Genomic DNA, 22,639 nt, shown 5'->3' with positions numbered 1-22,639 from the left:
TCATCCCTGACAATCTAATAGTGTATTTAGTTTCTAAATCCTATCTAAACATGATAGATACATCCTTATTTTTGTGGGACAAACACTTGTCCTTTTCAATCCATGACATTTAACAAACACATCTCCTGCCCTCTATGTGTACATTTTGCATTCACATGCACGGCCTTCCCTGCAGACATGCCGTTTAACTCACCTGAAACAATGCATCTCATTAAACGGCTTGACAAACGCAAGGCACCTCGCAACATGTCAAATGTCAAAAGAGGCTGTTTATGGCAAACTAATCTAAATAATTCCCTGACAGTGTGTGCTCCTTGTCACATGTCAAAATAAATGTGTGGGTGAAATTGGCTGGAGCCTTAATCAGTGAGGCGTAGCAGTGAACAGAGGGGTGTCTGCCCTCCTCTGAATGAGGATTTTCTCTCTTTCTTTCATCTTTTATCGCCACAATAACAAGAAAAACAAAACAAAAACACATCCTGTTTCAATTTGTAACTCATCATTATGTGAGATCTGCGTGGTCGCTGTGCAGCATCACCAGTTTTGTGATTGCTTGTTCGTTTTCTTGTAGGCACTCGATCATTTCCGCCATCTACTGCCTCCCAGGTTATGTAATCTACAGCTATATTTGTCTTAATGGGATATGCGCCATTAAACAATATCTGTGGTGTTTGTATTATCTCCTTTAGTTGCTTAATTAACTAGACTGAGATACGTAGCTGGGACCCGTGTACAAACATGAGCACAAAGAGATGCAAAAGACAGAGATAAAAAAGAAACGGAAATACTGAGACAGCATTCGATGGAAGTGCAGTGTTTTGCATGGTAATTTTTTGTCCACAGTGGTTGAACTGGTAGAGCAATGGGAGATAAGAATCATCTTTATTCTTCTATGAGAATTACATTTTCACATTAGATCTGACAGGCACATCTGAGAGCATTTATTTTGAGGATTGACCTGCACCCTGGCTGTTACTAAAGCATAAGGGGGTCTTTAATCCGTGCACAGTGCTGGAGGGGAAGCTCTGGATGATGCATCTCATTTCCCTGCCCCTGCAATTTATTATGGTTGATTCCAGCACTGTTCTCCATTGCCTTAAAATAGATCCCCTGTGAAAGGCAGAGAATCAATGCCCTTGCATCTAGAAGATGACCCGCTGTGCTTCTCCTCCATTTATGACCCATTGTATTTTGATTTGCCATTCACACTTTATGATTGCAGCCTCTATGTCTGTTCTCATCTCTGACTCTGCTCCTAATTCATTTTCCTATCTGTTTTTTTTTTATTCCCAGCTTCCCTTTGGAGAGGGGCTTTTTCACTTCTATCCTCAGGGCACTTCAAAGAAGCGGAGCAAACGTAGCGCTCACAGCAGACAGCGACTACAAAAAGACAGAAGAGTGAGTGTGCTTGCAGAGATACACAACAAAAAAACATGCTCTGTGTTTTCTGTATGCATGAGTATACATCAGTATGGCTTCACATTAACTTGGCATGACAACTGTTATTCTGAGGCTAGCATCCATGTATTACAAAGCCCTAAACTTTAAGACAGCTGATTCACCTAGCTAGCAAATTTCTGGGGATTTATTACAATTTCTGATGTGCAGAATACGCCAAAGATAAACACAAAGTAAAGTGAGCCTCAAGGGACAGAGCACATTACTTTAAAAGCCACTTGATAACTGCAGGATATGAGAAATTTGAACAGATAAGCGAAACTAGCACATAATGTTCTTCGTTTTTTTCAAACTGAAGCTACTATTGAAGTGCTGAAGCGACTATAATGATAAAATCACTGGTCTTGACATGTAGTGTGGTGGTTTATTGTGTGAACAAGAATTCATGGCTGCTATGCTATTACACTGTAGATATATAATAATATCATGATGAACCACACAAGATCCTTGGTGCGTTCTGACTTTCTTTCAATTTACTGCCAGAAAAAAAATTTGCTTTTTTCCCCCACCAGGGCAAATGAAAACCCTGTGGAATGCCACAAATTCAATATCCAGCTCTAAATCATTGTCTAAAACTCTTTTTTTGTAGACATGCCTTTTGTCCACGGCTTTGGACTTCTTTCTCAATATTGCTTTGAATATACGTCCTTGTTATGTTCCATTTTGTATTTTGTGATTTGTGTTTCTGTGCAATTCTGCAAAGCCTTTTGATGAATCATGTTCTAAAACAGACTATTTGTTGTAGCAGTCGGTGCAGCAGTAGTGCTGCATTTACAATATCAATAAAACATCATTGTAAATTGTAAAAGCTTTGTTTGCAACATGCTAATATGCTGTCTGAATACCAAACATATATTTATATACTTAAAGCAGTGTTGATATATTTGCTATTACATACTTTTGGATGTGGACAGTGAGGCAAGTAGTAATAAGAACTTTCGGAATACTGTTTGTCACTTTTTTCTACTCTTCAGGCAGAACTAATCTGGTAATTATTTTCCTCATTAATCGTAAATTATTTTGCCTAATAAAGCAGTCAAACAGTCTATTATTATTTAGCAGATCCTCAAGTGACACTCTCTAAAAGCCTTTTGTTGTCTGACCAAAAGCCCACTTGACAATTTAACAATGAGCGCACTTGACTGATTGATAAATAGTTTTAGTTTTTTCTCCTAAAACTCTATGGAATGCAAGGATGTGTTGTGTCTTCAAGCTCTTTTGGTGATGCAGCAGTGAGACTGTGTGCTGAGCTCTGGGTGTTTAGCTCCGTCCACTGTTGGAGGCGGTGAAAGTGGAGGTCCTGCTGCAGACAATCAACTAACCTCTCTAATTGCAGTTGTGAGAGGTGCTAATGAAAATAAATGCAAACCACTCCACCGAGCTAATACAGCTAATGGAAGAGAGACAACACGGACATGGGCAGGTCTACATTCCAGTTGCTGGATTTTAATCAGACGCTTGACATGCTCGTATTTGACACTGCAATTTTGGATTTTTGTGGATGCTTGTGGTCAGAAAGTATGATTTAATGTTGCCTGTTTGTCATTCAGAAGTGTCTTTCTGCCATCTTTCAACCCAGCACCATGGACTTTTCAGCTGCAGTTCTGTCAAAAAGAAAGGAACTAGTTGGTTGCATCTCAGTCTGACTCACTGGATGTAGGATGCAGTGGAAGCTTACTAGTGGGAAACAACAACAACAACCTCCACTCTAGCAAAACACCACACTGAAAATTTCAAGTTTTACAAAGGATTTGGATCGTGCAGTGTGTTTTTTTGGTGGGAGAATTATGAGTTTTAATCACGATGCTAATGTCCCTGCATGCAAATGTCCCAGCAAAAGAATTCCTTCCATCACTATTTGGAGGAAAAACCAAAGCTTAGCCTCTCCCCTTGACAACTGTGATTGGTTTAAAGAAATACGAAGGAGACAGGTTTTTTTTTTAATCCCTTGAGCGGAATGATGCTGAGGTGCACATAATTGTCTGACAAAGAGATAATCTTGAATCTTCATGTTTATGATAAAAAAATATATGCAAATGGCTGAAGAAAAGAGTATCACTTCTTGTAGTTGTAAAAGTGGACTCTGTAGTTCTGGATTCTTTACATTTAGCTACTTAAAATGTTTTGATAACTTGCATGTGCCACATTTACTGTCCCTCTTGCTTCCTCTGCTGCCTTTTCATCCATTTTCACCTGTTCTGTTTGTGCACAAGCATCTACATAAACAAGCAGAGGTCACAGTAAGAGCCAAGGCTGTGCACATTTTGTTAAAGCAGACACACAGCTAGCAGATATCTGCTGGACTGACGAGTGTATTGGATCGAAATCCCAGACTCCGCCTTTAAAGGAGGCATTACACACTCATTTAACATACTTAAAAACATGTCTAATTGAGTAGCTGCAATGACTGAATTGGATGGTGTCCCAGGAGCCCTGTTCTTTCTTGGACTCTATTAGTGGAGCTTGTTGACCCACTTCTGACTCACCCACTGTCACTTTCTTGTGTCTCTCTTTTGCGTCTTCCTCTGTGCTCGCCTGTTCTTGTCCTGTCTTGTCCCTTTACATCTCAAGCCCCAATGAGAGCTCTGTTCATCCACACATCCGTGACTTAACCCAATAAAATCCATGCATCGATCCATCCACCGATGGTTCCTTCTACCCATGTATATCTTTTAACGTGACACAAAGACATTCAAACTGTATTTTAGGAAGTGGGAGTGAAGCAAACAAAGGTGGAAATGTTCTTGCGAGCGAGCCGCACTCCCTGAACCTGAGCAACACATGCATGGAAAAGCCGGGAGGGAAATGAGGACAAGGCGAAAGGAGAGAGGCAGCGGAGCTCTTTGATTTGAAGTGAAGTGAAGCGTTGTGAGCAGGCAGCGGGCAAAAGGCGGAGAGCAACGGTGGTGCATGGGCACTGTTTGATGTTGTGAGTGGGCAGTATGACATGCTGTCTCAAGGGAAATACCAGCTCTCCTGCCAAGTGATGGAATAAATTGATGACGGATGGACAGAAGAAGGGGAAATGCAGGGATAATGTCGAAAGTGCTGCTCGTTTCCCTTCTGGATGTGAATAAAAAGATGCAACGACAAATGTAGCATCAAGCCAAAATACTGTTACAGAGGTAAAATATATATGTAAATACGCTGGTTTCAGATATTCAGGACTGCCTTTTCATTTAAAGGCCCCACTGATGTGCAGATTTACAATGTGTGTGCCTCCTGATTGCTTAGAGTATACCATAAAAGAGAGATCTGGATGAATAGGCCATTTAAGAGGGACATCTTAAGTGCTGCTCTGCTCTCTTATCTGTGGTGGTAAACACAGCAGACAATGTCTGTTTCTCTGTGACACACTAGAGTGAATTTCCTAAGGGGAAGCATAAGAGGAACATTTAGCCAGGAACCCATTTTCAAAATGGAGCGTTGAAACTCTAAAAAAGACATTTTGAGTGCTTTTATTGTCAGCATCGGTATTTCAGGTACAAAAATAGAATTGAATGAATATTTATTAATGAGGCGTTTCGGCTTATTGGCAGTTTGAGCTAAAAAAAATTCCAAATTTGGGGTTTTCCCAGTGATGCTGCACACATATTCAAGTATAAAGAGAGAAAAAGTGAAATGAGATCATTGTCTGTGACAGCTTGGTGATGAGGAGAATGCTGGTGATAAATTTCAAATTTAAAGCTTCACTTGAGGGTTGAATTAGCTTTTGCCAGACTCTAATAGATTAAATGACTTGTCCTTCCTTTACCTGTCCTTAACCTCTTCAGTTTTTGCAAATCTGTAAGGGTGGCTATTTGATAAAACTCACTGAAGCTTCCCATGAAACGAGATGCTATTCCGACTTAAAGCATTCACACTGAAAGGCTATCATTCTCTCCTGCTGTCCTCATTATTACTGGCAGAGATAAAGGTGGTGAAATACTGGGAGGGTTTTGTTTGCTCTGTGACTTGATCTTTCAAAAGAAAATTAATACAACATCACTGTCAGAGACACCCGATCGCTTTGAGCCGCCAGTTAATCAAACACAGAAATTGCACTTAAGACATTTTCCCTCATATTTTCTCTGTCCTATGTTATCTTTTAGTGCTTGATAATGGTATTGTGGCAGCTCTCAGGAAGCATCTGCAATTCAGAGCACAGCTGTTCATCCACCTAAGTTTCTTTGATGATTCACAGAAACACAGGCATGTAATTGCAGTGGCTTTTCAGCACACTAGAAACAAGGGGGGTTGGGGGGGGGGGGGCTCATCTCATGTGGAAGGTTCGGCATTTGTAAGCCTTGTCTCCAGCTGCAGCATCTCTTACAATGAGAAAAAGAATAGCGCCTTTGATTTACATAATGTTCTGCCTTCAGTAGCGATACAGTAGAGCACAGCTGGGGTATTCTAACGCTAACATCCCAACCATCATGACAAATCGTGTCTTGCTCGGCTTGGGCTTCCTTGCGTTCTTTGTGCCATCTTTTAATGCAATGTTTCGTGAGATCCTTATTGACTGTAAACTGACCTTGCGTTTCTTCTGCTTCCTACCGCAGGTGAAGAATGTCTTTGAGCAGGAGGGTTTTAATCGTCAGAAGCGAGGCTACAGAAATATCAACGATATCGAAGTCAACATGAGTGACCCTCTATTCACCAAACAGTGGTATCTGGTGAGTAATCGGCCAACTAGCTGTCTGCATGCTGCCTGACCTTTAGTAGCAACCCACCACTTCCGCCTTAATTACTCAGAGGCCAGGCATATTCCCCCACTACTTTCTATATCAACATTGTTATTCATTCTTAAATCATCCTTTCCAATTCAATGCCATCTGATCTTTGGGTTTACACTTTCTAGTTTCCTCCCTTCTTGTTCACCCAAACTGGCAAGCGTGCCTTTTTCGTTGCACCAAGCTCACCTGAATGGAGTATCCCTGACATTTACTTCCCCTTCACTCTCCCACCCCCAAGCACTCCTCATTCATAAACTCACCTCCCCGCACGTCCACCATGTTGACTAATTTTCTATCGGTGGCTCACCTGGGTGCCGTGAGTCATGGATATTCTCCATATTGTCTGAGTGATTAGATAAACACAGGCCAGGCCGACGGGACCCCAGGGCTGGATCTTAATGTGGCCGAAGCTTGGCAACTCGGCTACACGGGCAAGGGGGTTACCATCGCAATCATGGATGACGGTGAGCATCAAGTCCCTTGTTTGTACACTTGAGCCCTGTCAGGAAACACTTGATTATACTTTTGTGCATCCATCACACAGATTTAATTAATTACTTTGTATCAGTTTAATTTGAAATAAAAGCAATGACAGTAACCAAGGGCTGCCTTACAGAATATATATCCTAACCACTGACAGGTTGAAATCATTATATAGCATATATAGATTAATGTTCTATTTCCTGTTTAAGGTGTGTCACATCAAATTGTGATGTATTACTCGTCAGAGTTTCACAATCCTCAATGAACATCAAGTACAAACTTTCCATACTTTCCAAAACTTCCATTGTTATGCTTGAAATACTATGTTTTCTCAGCTCATAAGCCAGCATTTAATCCTTTCTGTATGTTTAAGAATGACCAAATATGGAGTTGATTATAGGCTTAATTTTTACTGTTTGCTATTTACGTCACATTTATGATAGATCTGCACTGCTGAGAAATGTTGCAACTATGATCAATCAATGAATTAATCAATAACAGACAGAGGGACAGAGGAAAAAATCTAATTCATCAAATACAAAAGGCGGGAAACCGATACTGTGGATAGTTTTCAACAAACTGATCATCTCGTTGTTTCCACACTTTTCCCTATTGGTTGCTGTTTTGCATGTTTTTGCCACCATGAAATTATTCAGCAATGTCACAGTCATTTAGAGAAAAAACAAAGAAAAATATTAAAATGTGGCATAATAGCAGTATTTGAAGTCATGCTATCCTCTGTTGTGCACTTTCTTCATCTAATTATATCACTTATTAATGTCAATATCCCATTTCAGGTATCGACTATCTACATCCAGACCTGGCATCAAATTATGTGAGTACCAAAGTGTTATTGAATTTCATACTTTGCTTCATTCCTCCGCTTTGCTCTTCATACGTGAAGAAAGGGTTCAGGTGGTGGATTTCATGGGCTTTATGCGGTTTGTCATTGGCAGTGACAGGTGCTTTCCAACTTGGCTTCATGGCTGCCGAGTCTCCTTGTATTCCTGGAGGACGCAAAGACAGGCAGACGGCCAGCCAAGCTGTTTAATGTTAATGCACACTGCACTGTGGCAGGCACAATGGCAGGCCGATCTGTCACAAGCAGAGATAATGCCAGGGTAGTTGGCGCTGCATAATGTGATGCTCTATCTCCAGAATACTGATAAAACCTTAAAGGACAAGAGGCAGTGCTAAATGGAACACAGGGATGCAGAGGGGTTAGTTTGATTTCACTGTAATGTTTGCAGTTTTGTCACTGCACTGTGCCATCTTCTCCATTACAGGGATGTACAAATGCACACCTCCTTCCAGAGAAGTGCTTTACTGGTGCCAAAACACCCCCTTCTCACAACTGCTTTTTTCACAAGTATTTTTTTGAGAAATGCCTGTAGTAGAGGTGTTTATCTCACCTATTGCTTCAGGTATTGTTTCAAAGAGTTGCTCATGAATGAGTGTGCTCTCCGTTTTACATTTCTGCTTCAGCTATTGTGCACGTGTATTTTACATGTTTCTAGCAAAAATGTGCTTTTTATTCTGTGCTATGTACTGTATCTGCGTCCTATACACTTACCACCAGCATGTTTGCTTGGTTTTAAATGGTTCTGCTTGTGCACAAAGATGATCTGTGGCCCAAAAATAACACTTAGCCTCAGCTGTGGCGATGCAGCAACATGCTCCACTGGACTGATGGATCACGCTGTGCATAGATCTAAAGTGTGTGTTTGCATGCGAGAGCCTGATACTGTGCATGCAGTCCTGTATTATTACCGTTGTCATGGAGTTTTGCAGACCAACAAAGACATCCTACCGTCAGCTGAATAAAAACATTAGCCAAAATGCATATTGCATAATAAAATCTCATTTTGGGTTCATCACACCTTTCAGTGTGATTTGAATTAGTTGCGGGCAGATCTGTTTGTGTATCTGCTTTGCCAGGGTTTTGGATTGCTTGTTTGTTTTTCAGGATTTCCTGATGTGATGTGATAATCGTACCTGAACAGTTTTGAAGATATATTTTCATATGGTGAATTCATTGCAAATCCGAGCGTGTCCTGAAATGAGGAATTTCTAACTTGATAGTTCAATTTCATGCCACATTTATCTGTAAATGCTAATGGTCGTAGTACTTTAGATGATTTTACCATGAATAAATACATCTTTACAGATTCTAGCATTACACTAAATGTTAAAATAACAGTTACACAGTTCCCGTTTTGTTTTACCTTTAATCGATCAGATTATTTACTGTAATATGAGTTTAATAGAGTAGTAAATGTCACCGGTGGAATGAAATAGGACAATTAAGGTGTTGGATTTGACCTAATTCCTGCACAGGAGCGTGCACTTGCTCTTTTTATCTACACACTTGTCAATACCTGATCAATACTGGTATTTTGCATGGCTACTACAGTATTTAGAGGATGTCTAAGTAATGGCGAAATTGATCACCGGGTGGCCTTTTTATTCCCGTTTCAAAGAGCACCGTGTGAAAAAAGCAAAGGTGTTGAATTAAGTTAGCGTTTCCATTCTGTGGAATATGTTGTTTCTTGTGTGACTGTCCCTCTACACTTTAGGAATCCATTCATTCCTTGCTCCTTATCTAGGCACCACTTTATAGCAAACTATGTAGGGAACACTTGCACAAACATAACATTTCGGACACTACTTGAGCTATTATTTACGTAGCTCGCTAGCTGAGAAATTTGCTGTAGCAGCGTAGTGCAAACACATTAAATTCACAGTTTATTACATGGCTAAGAAACAGGTAAAGTCAAATTCAACAATACAACCAAAAGGGGAAATGACTTACATTTTAGATTTCGCACTCTCGTTTGTTTCATTTGCATTCTCCTTGGAGCAATGCATGATGGTAGATATTGCTTGGGTGTAAGTTAATTTTCGGACAGCACTACAAAATTCCGAACCCCATATTTAGAGCACTATACAGCATATTGTTCTCATACAATGACAACAAAGACAATCTCTGATACAGTGATTAACTTTGGACACTGCCAGCGTTTATGTCTGAAGCAGGCAAGCCTCCAGAGAAGCTGAATCACTCTCTCAGCGCACCCAGAAACATTCATCACACTCCCACATTTGCGACAGGTGTTGATCGACATTGGTCTTCAGAAAGCTTAAGAGAAAGTTTTCACCTGACACCTCGCTGACAACAAAGTTCAACTATTTCAACTTCTGACAAACTCTCAGAGCTTTCAACACATGATAAACCACACCAAACCACTACAGACACTCCTCACTTCATTCTTTTGGGAGTGTTTTTCAGGTGTCCGTCGACTGCTCATCCCTGACTAAGCTTTCCCAACATCACATCAGCTCAGCTCACTCATCACCAACTTAACACTCATTTGCATCTGATAAACAAACAAGCTTCCAACTAACTGATAGTGTGGTTCTTTCTTAGCCTAGCCGCGCTAGACCCATGTTCTGAAGGCACAAGGGTCTAGGACCGCTCGACAGGGAGGGAGGCGGGCTAAAAGGTTGTCTTTCAAATCACTCTGCAGCAATTGGGTAGGTATACAACCAATCAGTGCAACGAATAGGCTGACGTAGTTCCTAGAGCGCCGGCGGATTGTGGCTAAGTCCCATTAGCTTCCCAACCAGCGGAGCCGCGGAGCCAACTGGTATATTAAGGATTTGCCATATCCCGTTGGCATAAGTCCAAATACGTCTTTCTTCTCAATGAAACACTTCAGTGCCGTCCTTTGTTTATCTTTCAAGTTGAATTTTAGCTTCTGATCTTTAAGGGCTGTGGCCAAAGCCGAGTCGAAAGATAACTGTTTATTGTGCGCCGGTTGTTTCCATATCTATGGTTTTTTTTCTGTCAGAATCGTCGCGCCTCTGTCGTCACTTCGTTACGCCTGCCTTCTGACTCTACACTTCATGGTGATTCGTCCGGCCAGTTTTAGGAGCATCCAGCCTCGAGCCTTATGGAGGGTAACTAGACCCACCCTGGCAGAGAATTAAATTCATTGCCGTGGGTTGTCTAGCGCGGCTAGGCTAGTTCTTTGTAGTGACACACAAACTATTGCCACAAACTGTAATATGTTGGGGCCCTTGGCTAAATTTTTAAGAATGCAATGTGATGCTTACAAGTAAGTCATAACTCCAGTTGCCAAATAAATGCAGCATCCAAAAAACAAGACTTCCATCTGAAATGTGGCAGTAACAGACAATGGAAATATGACGGTACAAATACCAAAAATGTACACAGTACTTCAGCAAATGACCATGTTTACCTTCCACAACTGCAAAAATCTTTTTACTTTTTGTTATCATTAACATCAAGCTCATGATGTCACCGTCATTTTCTTATGGTTCAGTTTTCCCTATATCTGACTCTAGAAAAACATAGTGGCCTCACTATAGCAAGTTGGAGTCATTACTCGCATAAGTGCCACTTGCTGTGGGGACAGTGGAACATCTAAGGGCTGCTAGGGAAAGGTGAGGGGGCTGAAGCTCTGTAAAATCCATTATTCTGACCCTGGTTGCTCACAGGACACGAGAGGAAGAGTAGAGTCTGATTGATAGCAGAAGATATGAGCTTGAGAAGCACATCAAGTAATTCATGGACATGCCCCAGTGTTATTTATTACCAGTACTCACCACTTTTCACTCCATTTAATGAAAAAGAAAAAAGAGAACACTCTTGCTTTTGACATGAGTGCAAAATCTGTCTGGGGGCGACATGTTCTCTTTTCAGAAATGTCCTGCTATGAATAATAATAACATTTTAAAGCCAATTATTGTACTTTTTTTTAGAGCTTCTCTTCTTTTATTCTGCCGTGTGTTTGCTTCTTGCTGTTTCTGTGACATTTTTTCATCTTACTGAGAGAATAGACAAGTGAAGAGAAAGGGGAATAATCATCAATGACAAAGTTCAGATGGCATTTAGCCTTCTGTTTATCACCTCTTCTCTTTAAACAATTACAAAGGCCTGACCCTGTGTCCATGTAACCTTGCTCACTGCAGGCGTTTCTACTTTCCTCTAGTTATCTGCTGCACATCGTGATAATTACAGGGTTCTCCATTGGGTCAGTATGCTTTTGTCAGTCGCCTTCTCTCCTTGCCGCTTGGACTGAGTCATCTCGTCTAAATGCCAGCCCACAGCATGGATACAGCCTCCAAGCCTGATCTGATGTGTTTGGGTCTATAGCTAATGAACATGGCTTCGACTTCTCCGTTCTCATGACCACACAAAGCACCTGTTGCTGGTTACACCGCAGAAAACAGATAGCACTCCCGACTGATAAGTAAAGCAGAGACTACAGCAGACTGCGACAGCCTTAATGGGCTTTCAAAGTGTCTTACAGCAAGAGCAATAAGTGTAACACTTTCCCAAGGATGTCTGTAGAATATTATTGTGCGTGTGTCGTCCAGACATGGCTATTCTGATAATTATGTTGACTGCACTAATGTCTCCCCGGCAGATGTGTGTCTCCTGCGTCTTCTTTCTCTTGCTTTTCCGTTGCTGTTCGCTCTTATCCTATTACGTTTGGCCATGTGAAATTAAATGCTAGCAGTGATTGGCCTATTATTTTCTCAGCTTGAAGTCCCTTCTGTGTCCATGCATTATTGCCGTATTTTTGCAATCGTGAAATTCGGAGTTTATCACTGCATCAAGGTGTTCGCATCAGGGTTAATGTGCATGCACTGAGCTGCCAATTTACGAAGAACAACAATAATACAGTGTTGTCTTACAACAAATCTCCCCTTCATGAAGGTTATAATGTGCAGGGTGGATTTTATTGGTTTGGTTTTTCAGGCTTTTGTCCAACCTGTTTTTACACATAAGCACAGAGTGAAAACCATCTTAGCTCAACAGTATTGCAAACTACAATCTACAAAAAAATGGAATCAAGACATTAGTAAATAGATCTTTGTGGCTGATTCTTATATATATAGGAGTTGTTTGATACTGATGTATTGACTATAGCTAGCAAGCTGGTTTTAATCACAGGTAGATAATTTGGTCCAGTGGTTCTGAAGTTGGCACTGTGTCACCTCAAGCGGGTCACAAAACAAACTTGAGGGGTTATAGAATTGATAAGAAAGAAGAAAAAAAAGAAAAAGTTCTGATACTTACATTGGAATTTAATTCTTTAGGCTTCTCTATAAACTTTGCTCTTTTGGCAGATTTGGGACCTTTAAAGTTTTTTAATCGAAACTATATGTAAAAGTTTAAAAGGGAAATCTATCTTTAGTGGGACTGTAAATAACTCATGGACATACCATAAAATGTTGAGGCCAATGGCTTAATTTTTAAGAATGTGACAGTGCTCATAAGGAACTCATGACGCCAGTTGCCAAATGTAGTCTCAAAAAGAAGAAAATGTCCATCCGAAATGCAATGTAATAGCAGAAAATGGAAATATAGCAGCTCATGAAGGTTGAATGATGAAGTCCAAAAGTAAAGTTCTTGAGGTTATCTGTTTTCCACTGTATCCTATCTTCCCTCTAAACTAATCAAATCTCATCGAACTCTTTGGCAAGAACATAAATAAGGATATTTCTTAAAATGGTAAACTGAGGTTAGTTATAGCAGGGTGTACCTAGTAAACCTCCATAGTAGAAAGCTTTGTTTTGGTAGAATTCAGAATCAATCCCCAAGTGTTGTGCCTAGATGAGACAACAGACTGTGATAAGGTCAGCACTTCATCACGCAATGCTCCTCTCTCTTTTTCTCTCTCTTGTTGTTTCTTTTCTGAGTCCATGCTGTTGTTTTTGTAAATGCATCCATTTGGTCGTTTCAGAATGCCGATGCCAGCTACGACTTCAGCAGCAATGACCCGTTCCCATTTCCACGTTACACAGATGACTGGTTCAACAGGTAAAGCGCGCCCAGACAACCTTTGTTTATATATACACACATACACCCAGTGTGTTTTCATGTGCAAATGTGACTGCTTTCCCTGGAGTCTGGCAGCTCTCCACTATTGATTTTCTCTCCACATAGTTCCATTAAGACATAATGGTGCAGCACAAACAGAGCCGTTGTCCAACACAAGACAATAGGAAACACAGGGCCTATTTTTACCCACTCACTTGAAGGAGATACGGTTGATAAAAAAAGGAGGACTAGCACAAGTCTAGTCCGCTCTCAGGGACGAGTGTTCATAGCGGTGCCCTTCTGTCTGATAACTCCTTATCTGCCCCCCATCTCCCAATCACACCAGGTGATCCACTGCCACTAAAACACATGTCGAGCACCACAACAAACAGAACCGTACTCTTTCTCCACCTTTCCTTCTTCACTGTGCCTCCGTCTGCTCAGACACATCAGCCTATGTGAGCAGGAGAAGGGAGTATTTGGGTATGGTAGTGTAGCAGTTGCTGACTGTCAGGCAATTCTCGCTGGCTAATCAGCTGGTTGTTATAAATAGCTGCCTGCCTGTACCACGGCATGCTGGGAAAGAGGGGTTGACTCTCTGCAGTGTCCCTGTGGGGAGCGAGGGGATGGAGAGATAGACACACATCACATGGAGAACACAAAACACTGAAATGTGCAAACATATGCAGTCAGACTCCGATGGATAAATGGAGGGAAATTTTGTTGCCTCTCCTCAAACAAAGGTTTCTCAAGTCACAGAATTAAAGTATTTATGCTAATTTCAGCTGATTTATGGTTACAATAAATGCAAAACCTACCTATTAGTTTTCAATATTAGATTTAATCTGAGTAATCTTAGCTCAGATACGACCCACAATGCATGCTTTGTAAACACATGCAAATTCATGCAAATCCTCTTAAGTGTTTCCTTGCTTTTTACTGTCACCAGTCATGGCACACGATGTGCTGGAGAGGTTTCTGCGGCAGCCAACAATAACATCTGCGGTGTGGGAGTCGCCTACAACTCTAAGGTGGCAGGTGTGTGTCATATTGACCCTGCAGTTTGGACACTGAGAGGAATAAAAATGAGAAGATAGATTGTTAAATAACAGCTCGGATAATGGTGTGATGAAAGGATAAGAGGTTTGATGAGGGTGATTCACTGAGGGAAAATACTAAATGCATGTTATATAAAATGTAGGTCACTGTGGAAGAATATTGTTGCATTGTTAAAGCACATTTAAATGGTAAACCTCTACTCACAGAATTACTGCAAATTAATGAAGAGGCCAGTTATAGTCTGCATAAGGAAAAAAACAACACCATTAATCCAGACAGCTCTATCCATCTGTCTCATATGGATTTTTCTTAAAAATGTGAAATGGAAGTTACACAATAGTAATTTTGAATGGGAAAAAAATCATTTAATTGTATTGACAGCTTGAGTGCTGCTACAAAGCAGACATTTTTTTTGCCATTGTTACGAGTTTGAATGAATACTGCATTAATAATTTAGATATTGTAACCGTGCACTTTGCTGGAAAACCCATTTACAGCTGCCTTCCAGCAGCAACATGACGGTGAACCAACTGCAGCCAGAATGTTCCTCTTTCAGGAATCAGGATGCTGGACCAGCCCTTCATGACTGACATCATTGAGGCATCATCCATCAGCCACATGCCCCAGGTTATTGACATCTACAGCGCCAGCTGGGGACCAACTGATGACGGCAAGACGGTGGACGGACCCCGAGAGCTCACATTGCAGGCTATGGCTGATGGCGTCAACAAGGTAAAATGTCATAAGCAACAACTCTAGCACCCAAAAGCAGACTCAGAGAGAAATGGCAATTTAACACTGATTTAATACTGAAGTTGAGAGTTTGAGATGATAAGGCCAAAAGGAGATGAGATAATGGAAAACACAAACTGGGAGAAAGTGAATCTGAGGTTGATTTGAGTCTGGCTGGGTGAACAGGGTTGTTGGCTGCATGACGGACTAGTGGGGGAGGTGGTTACACAAACGCTGGGTTAAAGCAGTCAGGCAGACTTAGTGAGGAGACAGTGACCCTGAGGCACACACAAAACACTGGTCAGCCAGGAATCAAAAAACATGAAGAACAGCAACTTGTCAGAGCAACAGAGCTAGCTGTTGCATCAGTCCCACACAGGTGAACTGAATAATCTGACAAAGAGTGGAGGGAAAACTTGGGGCTGATATACGGGTGAAGATGATGAGTGATGAACCTCTGCTATGCTGGATGATTGGCAGCAGAGCAGGAAGAGAATGTCACAACCAGACAGACACACACAGGCAGATAAGACAAAGGAGGGACATTGGGAATAGGGGACAAGGTACAGCTGGACCATGACAGTAAAGCAGCATCTGCTGTGCTGAGACTTTTATAATAATGTGGAACAGTTCCAGTTCTTTGCCACTTGTACCAAGTCACCCTTTACAAAGCAAATTTAATTTGCTTTCATCAGGACAGAGGTTTTTAAGTCCTTTGAGGAGGCACTAGCAGGTATATGAGGTCTTTTATTCCGTCAGCTACTGCCTTCTTAGAGATATGTAACAGGTCCTGTTGAAAACTGCTAAAAGGATGGGTGTGTTCCTTGGTTTCTTTATACCTATCATTTTGCAGTGTCTGGATGGTTAGTCTAGAAAGGTACAAATGTGTCTCAGCAACTATTAGATGGACATTCACAGAATGTTTATGAGACATTCATTGTACCAAAAAGATCAGTCCTAATGACTTTGTTGATCCCCTGACTTTCCTCTGGCACCATCATGAAGTCAAATTGCAATAATTTTGGTGATGGAGCACATTTTCATCTGGCACTGCCATCAGCTCTAAGTTTAATTTTCCACAAACTACCTTTATATGTGATGCTACTTTTAACTCCCCACTACTTCAGAAAGGAGTATTTCCTTACTAATTAACCGAGCACTCCAGAAGGTCAGAGTGGACATTGGGGGGTTTCTGAAGCTGATTAGATATTCTGTTCTGTTTCCTGAGAAAGGACACTTAAGCAAGGTGAAACGCCCCAACTGGCAAAAGCTGCCAACAGGGCTCTACATCTAGGGCCTCCGGTTGAAGGGCAGTCCTCTTGGAGCCACATGAGCACACACACCCACACACTGAGTTGCCATGCTAACAGTGCCACTGCCAATTACTTGCTTGATCAATCATCATGCACCATGTGCAGGGAGGTGTGGGCTGATCTGATGTGACTCTGTCTCAGGAAGGGTGGGTGAGTAGGAGCAAAGCTTACTGTAATCTTTGATCATGTAAACACAAGTAATCAAGCAGTGATCTGCCACTTAGATTGTAGTGATCGCTTATATGAGCTACTGTGTAGGTTGAAAATGATGCGCATAAAAGGAAGGGAAATTAAATCACTTTGAATTGCGCCGGAGACAGAATGGAGAAGGCGTGAAGTACATAGGTGAGCTCAACGATGCTTGAATCTCATTTTGCAATTCAAATAGAGAGACATAAATAAGCGTAGCAAAGGGAAGGACATGCCACTCCTCCTCCACTTGATCCCTTGTTCTGTGTGGAAATGGTCGGCCTTTTGTGAAAACAGGTGCACCATTTGGTGAGGAGGATGCTCTCTGCGTGAAGCCACAGTCCGTTGTTTCATGTTTCAAGGCAGTCTCGCAGTAACAAAGGTGACATTTTACTGTGTTCAAATGTACAGAAGGATTTATGCTCCTTTTTGAAATGAGGTTTAGATAATAACAAAAAGGATAAAATTTTCTCTCTCTCTCTTTTTTTTTTTTTTTTTTACCTTGACTACCATAATGCTTATTACCTGCTAGGAAAAAAGGAAAGGACAAACGGGACCAAACAGGCCTGTGTTTATATATATATATATATATATATATATATATATATATATATATATATATAGTTCGTTTGCAAAAACAGATAACGCCGTTTTTGATAAATTTTCAGAAAACATATTTTTTATTGTTTGCTTGAGATAATATCAATCAAACTGAAGTTGAGTGGATTTGACTCAGTCGAAAAATACATGACAAAATAGAGAAAAAATTAATTATTAGTGTTATTATTATTATTATTATTATCTCAAGTAAACAATAAAAAAATGAGTTTTCTGAAAACGGAGTTACCCGTTTTTGCAAATGAACTCTTCATATATACATACACTCAAACAGGGGGTCCTCGGTGTATGACGTCCTCGATCTCCGGCGTTATGTCATAACTGCTTACATGGAACTACTTGTACGAGCGGAGCGGACGAATACGTCATCATGCGGCGGTACAAGACGGCCTTGTTTACATTTTCCGTTGCACACCGCTTCGGGTCGTGCTACATTCGCTAATTTTTTTGCCCTTCATCATGGCTCCCAAGTGTAAGTCAGACTCTTTTCAAAGAAAATGGTGATGGTAAAAGCTGCAGCTATCAAACTAGTTAAACTCGTGCTTGCAAAATGAATCGTGAGTAGTAGCAAACTTGACTTCTTTACTGTGGCTCTTGATACACATTGCAAACAGAGTGAAAACTGCAACAAAAACAGACTAAAACAACATAAACACATGTAAACAGACCTTTTTACCTTAACCAGTCAGTCCAAAAAAGAAGTTAATTACTTACGACATTGCCTCTGTAGAAAGCTGTGCATCCAGAAAAGCGCGTACGTGTGTAAAGTTAAACAACAAAATAGCGGACAGGAAGTAACACATGTCAACAGACAACTTCAAAATAAAAGTACATCGATAATTCTGCCTTAAGGGCAACACACCATGGAAGTGAAATTAGATTTAATAAAACGCTCGGAACAGCAAAACACCGGTTATTAGATCAAGTTGTTAAAACAGTGAAAATGACTCATACATGCGTGCAAGTCATTGGTATTCATGTCAATTATGAAGAACTGATATATTATGCTGATATGATAAAATATGAATCATTTTATCTGTACATTCACGTGTCTTTTATGAATTTGACATTTTTAGAATGATTCTTGACTGGGTGACTATTTTTCATACCGATTACCATTACCAATCATTAGTATTAGCCATGTCGGTTTTAAAATTAGTTAGTATAATAAAGCTGTTTTACTCACCAAGTGGGAAAACACTTTGTTGGAGAAGAAAAACAGAAGCAATGTACTGTTATTTTCATAAAAACAGAGGGCTGGTTGATGTAGCAAAATACTATATGCACAGATTAGAACCCAAAACATCTGTTTTTTCCTAAACTGTTTAGGTCTGGAGAGAAAACAGTTTTAAAACTAATAAGCAGGCGACTGTTAAGCATTTTAGAACCTAGATTTCTCCTGTCTTTTCCTAAAATACTATGTTTTTTGTCAGTACTGTGTAAAATAGTTTACTCTTCCATTAATATCTGTCAGTCCCCCCCCCCCCCCCCCCCCCCCAGATTTCTCCTCTCTCTCTCATGAAATAAATAAAACAACCACGTGGCAAAGACAACAAACCCCTCGACAGACACACAAAAAACAGGCCTCACTAGTTGATGTGTGATTGCGGGGTTTAGTCCCATTGAGCAGGGCCAAGGTGACTAAAAGAAATGAGTCCAGAAACGATTAGAAAACCACCAGTCTGATTGAATTGTAGTCAGTGAGCAAGTCATAAATGTACAGAGGAGCCTGAATATAAAGCGCTTTACAGGCTATTTATAGCACACACTGACACCTACTGTTATAATTACAGTCAGGGTAAAGTCCCACCCTCCCTGCTCTCATTTCAGCCATGTGAATCCCACTGGTAATAAGCAAAACTGTGACATATTTTTACTTCACTTGAATAATCACAATGTTCTTTTTAGGGGCGCGGAGGAAAAGGCAGCATCTACGTCTGGGCATCGGGAGACGGCGGCAGCTATGACGACTGCAACTGTGATGGTTATGCCTCCAGCATGTGGACAATCTCCATCAACTCCGCCATCAACGATGGACGCACCGCCCTGTACGATGAGAGCTGCTCCTCCACTCTGGCATCTACATTCAGCAACGGACGCAAGAGGAACCCAGAGGCCGGCGTTGTGAGCATCTTTGTGTTTACTTACATTTTTCAAATGAATGAAAAGAAAATAATCTCAAAATATTTGTTGTAATCAGTCGCTTTTGATTTGTCATTTCCTGCTCTTGTAGCATTCAAAGATGACTCAGTTCTAGTTTATGATGTTTTATGTCTTTCAAATATGTTTCCTTATTGGTAGATTGAACTGTAAACAGCTTATTTTCAATTTAGCCAGCTGGCAGTGTATCCCAAACCTTTCAGGAGATTGCAGGAGATCCGGGATAAAACCTGAGAAGCTGTTATGCTGTAATTGCTGGCTGTTTGTGAAAAGTGGAGGTTCAGGTGGAGGAATAGCTTTTACCTGATTACCCTCCCGGACATCCAGATGGGTCATTTAGGCGTCAGTGCTCAGAGTAGTGGCCATACTCTGTTGATCCCAGCATGTATGGCATGGTGGTTGTGCTTAGGAGAAATGGAAAAAAAAAAACATTTCCCATGTCTCTCATGTGTTTTCATTGTCTCCATTTTTAGCCATAAGAAGTTAACGTTCTCTCTGCATGTATTTTAAAAGAAAAGCAACAGGGCAAATAGCTGAGACGCCAAGCTGAATCTAGAGACATAAAGAAATGGCCCATAACTCTAACTATTAGCTATTTGGACATTTATGTTGAAAATTGTGTCATTTAATGTTGAATCTCTGAAGAAATGAGTGGACGAGACAGCCAAAGCTTGAATCCATCTGTGCCTGAGGACGAATGCCTGACCTTGATGCGTGTTACGACAATGAATGCGCATGTATGTTAGCATGCACACACTGTAAACATAGACGTTCTGTAAATGCACGTGAATAAAGTGTATAAAAGGCGGCAGTGTTTTAGACATTATGCAAATCACATTTGGCTGTTGACAAAGTCATGGCTCTTCCCTAGGGTCCTCTCTGTAATTGCAGTCAATCTGTTATCATTTCTAATTAAGCGCCAAATTAATGAAATAAATGTTTATTTGCTGAATATAAACATAACTGCTCCAGAGGTGTGTGCCTAACTGCTTAGCCAATATGCACGAGTCAGTCTTATTTATTCTTTTTTTTTTATCTTTGTTCCAAGACTTATTATATTTAAAGCAGGCAGGTTATGTTGACTGTGGGCATGTCCTGAAGCCAAAAAACTAAATTTAAGTGAATGGATTAGCGACTGTGCCATTATTATTGTTAGAAGTTATTGACATATTAGGGGTTAATTTGAAGCTGATAATTTTGTAATCTTGGCATACTTCTGTCAATGAAATGTTGTCTTTATTCTCTTTGGGAGATCCCAAAAGGGAGGCTTTTGTGTTTTGCAGAATGTGTAGCCTCGACACCTCAACAGTTCTGCTCTTTCTCTCCTGTGATTTCTTTATTTCAGGCCACTACAGACCTGTATGGAAACTGCACGCTCCGTCACTCTGGAACCTCAGCAGCAGCTCCAGAGGCAGCTGGCGTCTTTGCTTTGGCTCTTGAGGCTAAGTATGTTCTCTCCTGGCCCTTCCACCGACCTGTAATAATTGGGATTATTGATTTAGATGGACTGTCTGTATAAGGCATTATTAGGTTACCTCGTTCGGCTGAGCGTGCCAGTCAGATGGCATAATTCCAAGCATTAGATTGCGATAATGTTTGATTTGTTTTTAAAGCTATTCATTCATGAGATGTTATTTCTGTGTAAGCACATCTGAGCACTTTTGCACCGACGCAGCATCTTTGATGTCCTCTGTCAACCTCTAACCACTGATAGTTTATTCTGTGTTTTCCCATTTGTGCTAGAACTCCTTAAATACAAATGTTTGTACCAAGGACACTGATCACATGTGGCTTAATGTTCTTTGTAGCTCGGCACAAGGCTAAAAACATCTCGCTCATATGCTGGTAAAAGGGCTCAACTCTTATATTTTATTTGTGACTGCACTTCCTTTAGGCTTGAAGCAAACACACTATTTTGGATGATGAAAAAATCTGCAGTACTTCATCATCATCTCACATGCTGAAAATAATGATGCAAAAATCTCTGTTTTTCATATCTGCAACAAAATTTGTGAACTATGCCATATAAACACTGTAGTAAAGGTTGGAGTTTGTTTAATAATCTATGTAAATCCAAAACTGATTGTTCCTTAAGGACAAAAAAAAACTGAAAACCATTTAAGCAAACTCACCCACACGTAGTTAGACAAACCTGGAGAGTTACAGCTTCTCAAACCCTCGAGGAGAGACTTTCCCTTCTCTCAGATGCTTCATTTCTCACATTAAAGGCTGACAAGATTCTCTAGCCATTAACTGACACCAGCGAGTGGAGCTGAGCAAAGAAACCCTGTTTGCTTTGCACACACAATAATGATGTTGCTGTTGGGAGAAGCGGATGCTCATCCTGTCCGGCGGCAAATAACCCACCAGCCTTTTTACTGCCCAAACACACTTGAACCATGCAACAGCAGGAGTCAGAATCGGCCAGAACAAAGCTGTCGCTAAACATGGCCAAGATAATGGAGGGAGACCCACACACAAGCAGCCATCTGCCTCACAGCACAGACACTATGATGTTAATGTAACTGAAAGCATTTGATTAAAGCAAAAAAATAAATAAAAATCAGTCAGAAATGTTTGCAATTGTTAGGTGTTATACTGAACTTTAAATGTTGAATTTTTCTCATAAGCCTGCCCATGATTAATCTACAGTCTGACTCTTTGTCCATCCCAGTCCCAACCTGACATGGAGAGACATGCAGCACCTGTCAGTCCTGACCTCCAAGAGGAACCAGCTCCATGACGAAGTCCACCAATGGAGAAGGAACGGCGTGGGCCTCGAGTTCAACCATCTGTTCGGCTACGGCGTGCTGGACGCCGGGGGCATGGTGAAAATGGCCAAGGAATGGAAAACGGTGCCCGAGCGTTTCCACTGCGTAGCTGGATCCATTCAGGAAGCCCAGTGAGTCACATTTCTGCTCATTTTATAGCTTTTCAATACTACACACACTGCATGCTACATGGGCACATTGAATATTCCACTATCTCAGACTGTCCTTTCCAAGATTTTGAAAGGGAAACCCTGCTGAGCGCAAGAGACACATCTAATTAGTGGGTAA

At 40.9% G+C, this 22,639-nt stretch overlaps 1 protein-coding gene across 2 annotated transcripts in view; it reads left to right on the top strand.

Moving 5' to 3' along the window:
- Nucleotides 1-22,639, top strand: part of pcsk2 (proprotein convertase subtilisin/kexin type 2) — a 28,157-nt gene that overhangs the window by 748 nt on the left and 4,770 nt on the right. The window contains exons 2-11 of one of the 2 annotated variants that reach the window (XM_022187130.2): nucleotides 1,294-1,398; nucleotides 6,000-6,113; nucleotides 6,529-6,637; nucleotides 7,454-7,491; nucleotides 13,433-13,509; nucleotides 14,459-14,547; nucleotides 15,125-15,300; nucleotides 19,329-19,544; nucleotides 20,926-21,026; nucleotides 22,255-22,482. In XM_022187130.2, the coding sequence (XP_022042822.1) occupies nucleotides 1,294-1,398; nucleotides 6,000-6,113; nucleotides 6,529-6,637; nucleotides 7,454-7,491; nucleotides 13,433-13,509; nucleotides 14,459-14,547; nucleotides 15,125-15,300; nucleotides 19,329-19,544; nucleotides 20,926-21,026; nucleotides 22,255-22,482 (1,253 nt within the window). The remainder of the gene's footprint in view (nucleotides 1-1,293; nucleotides 1,399-5,999; nucleotides 6,114-6,528; nucleotides 6,638-7,453; nucleotides 7,492-13,432; nucleotides 13,510-14,458; nucleotides 14,548-15,124; nucleotides 15,301-19,328; nucleotides 19,545-20,925; nucleotides 21,027-22,254; nucleotides 22,483-22,639) is intronic. The other variant, XM_051960308.1, reaches the window with a different exon arrangement.

Source organism: Acanthochromis polyacanthus, chromosome 15 (genome assembly GCF_021347895.1).
Source record: "Acanthochromis polyacanthus isolate Apoly-LR-REF ecotype Palm Island chromosome 15, KAUST_Apoly_ChrSc, whole genome shotgun sequence".
Lineage (NCBI taxonomy): Eukaryota > Metazoa > Chordata > Actinopteri > Pomacentridae > Acanthochromis > Acanthochromis polyacanthus.
The sequence above is the reverse complement of the archived record's forward strand: the minus strand, read 5'-3'. Positions and strand labels throughout refer to the sequence as shown.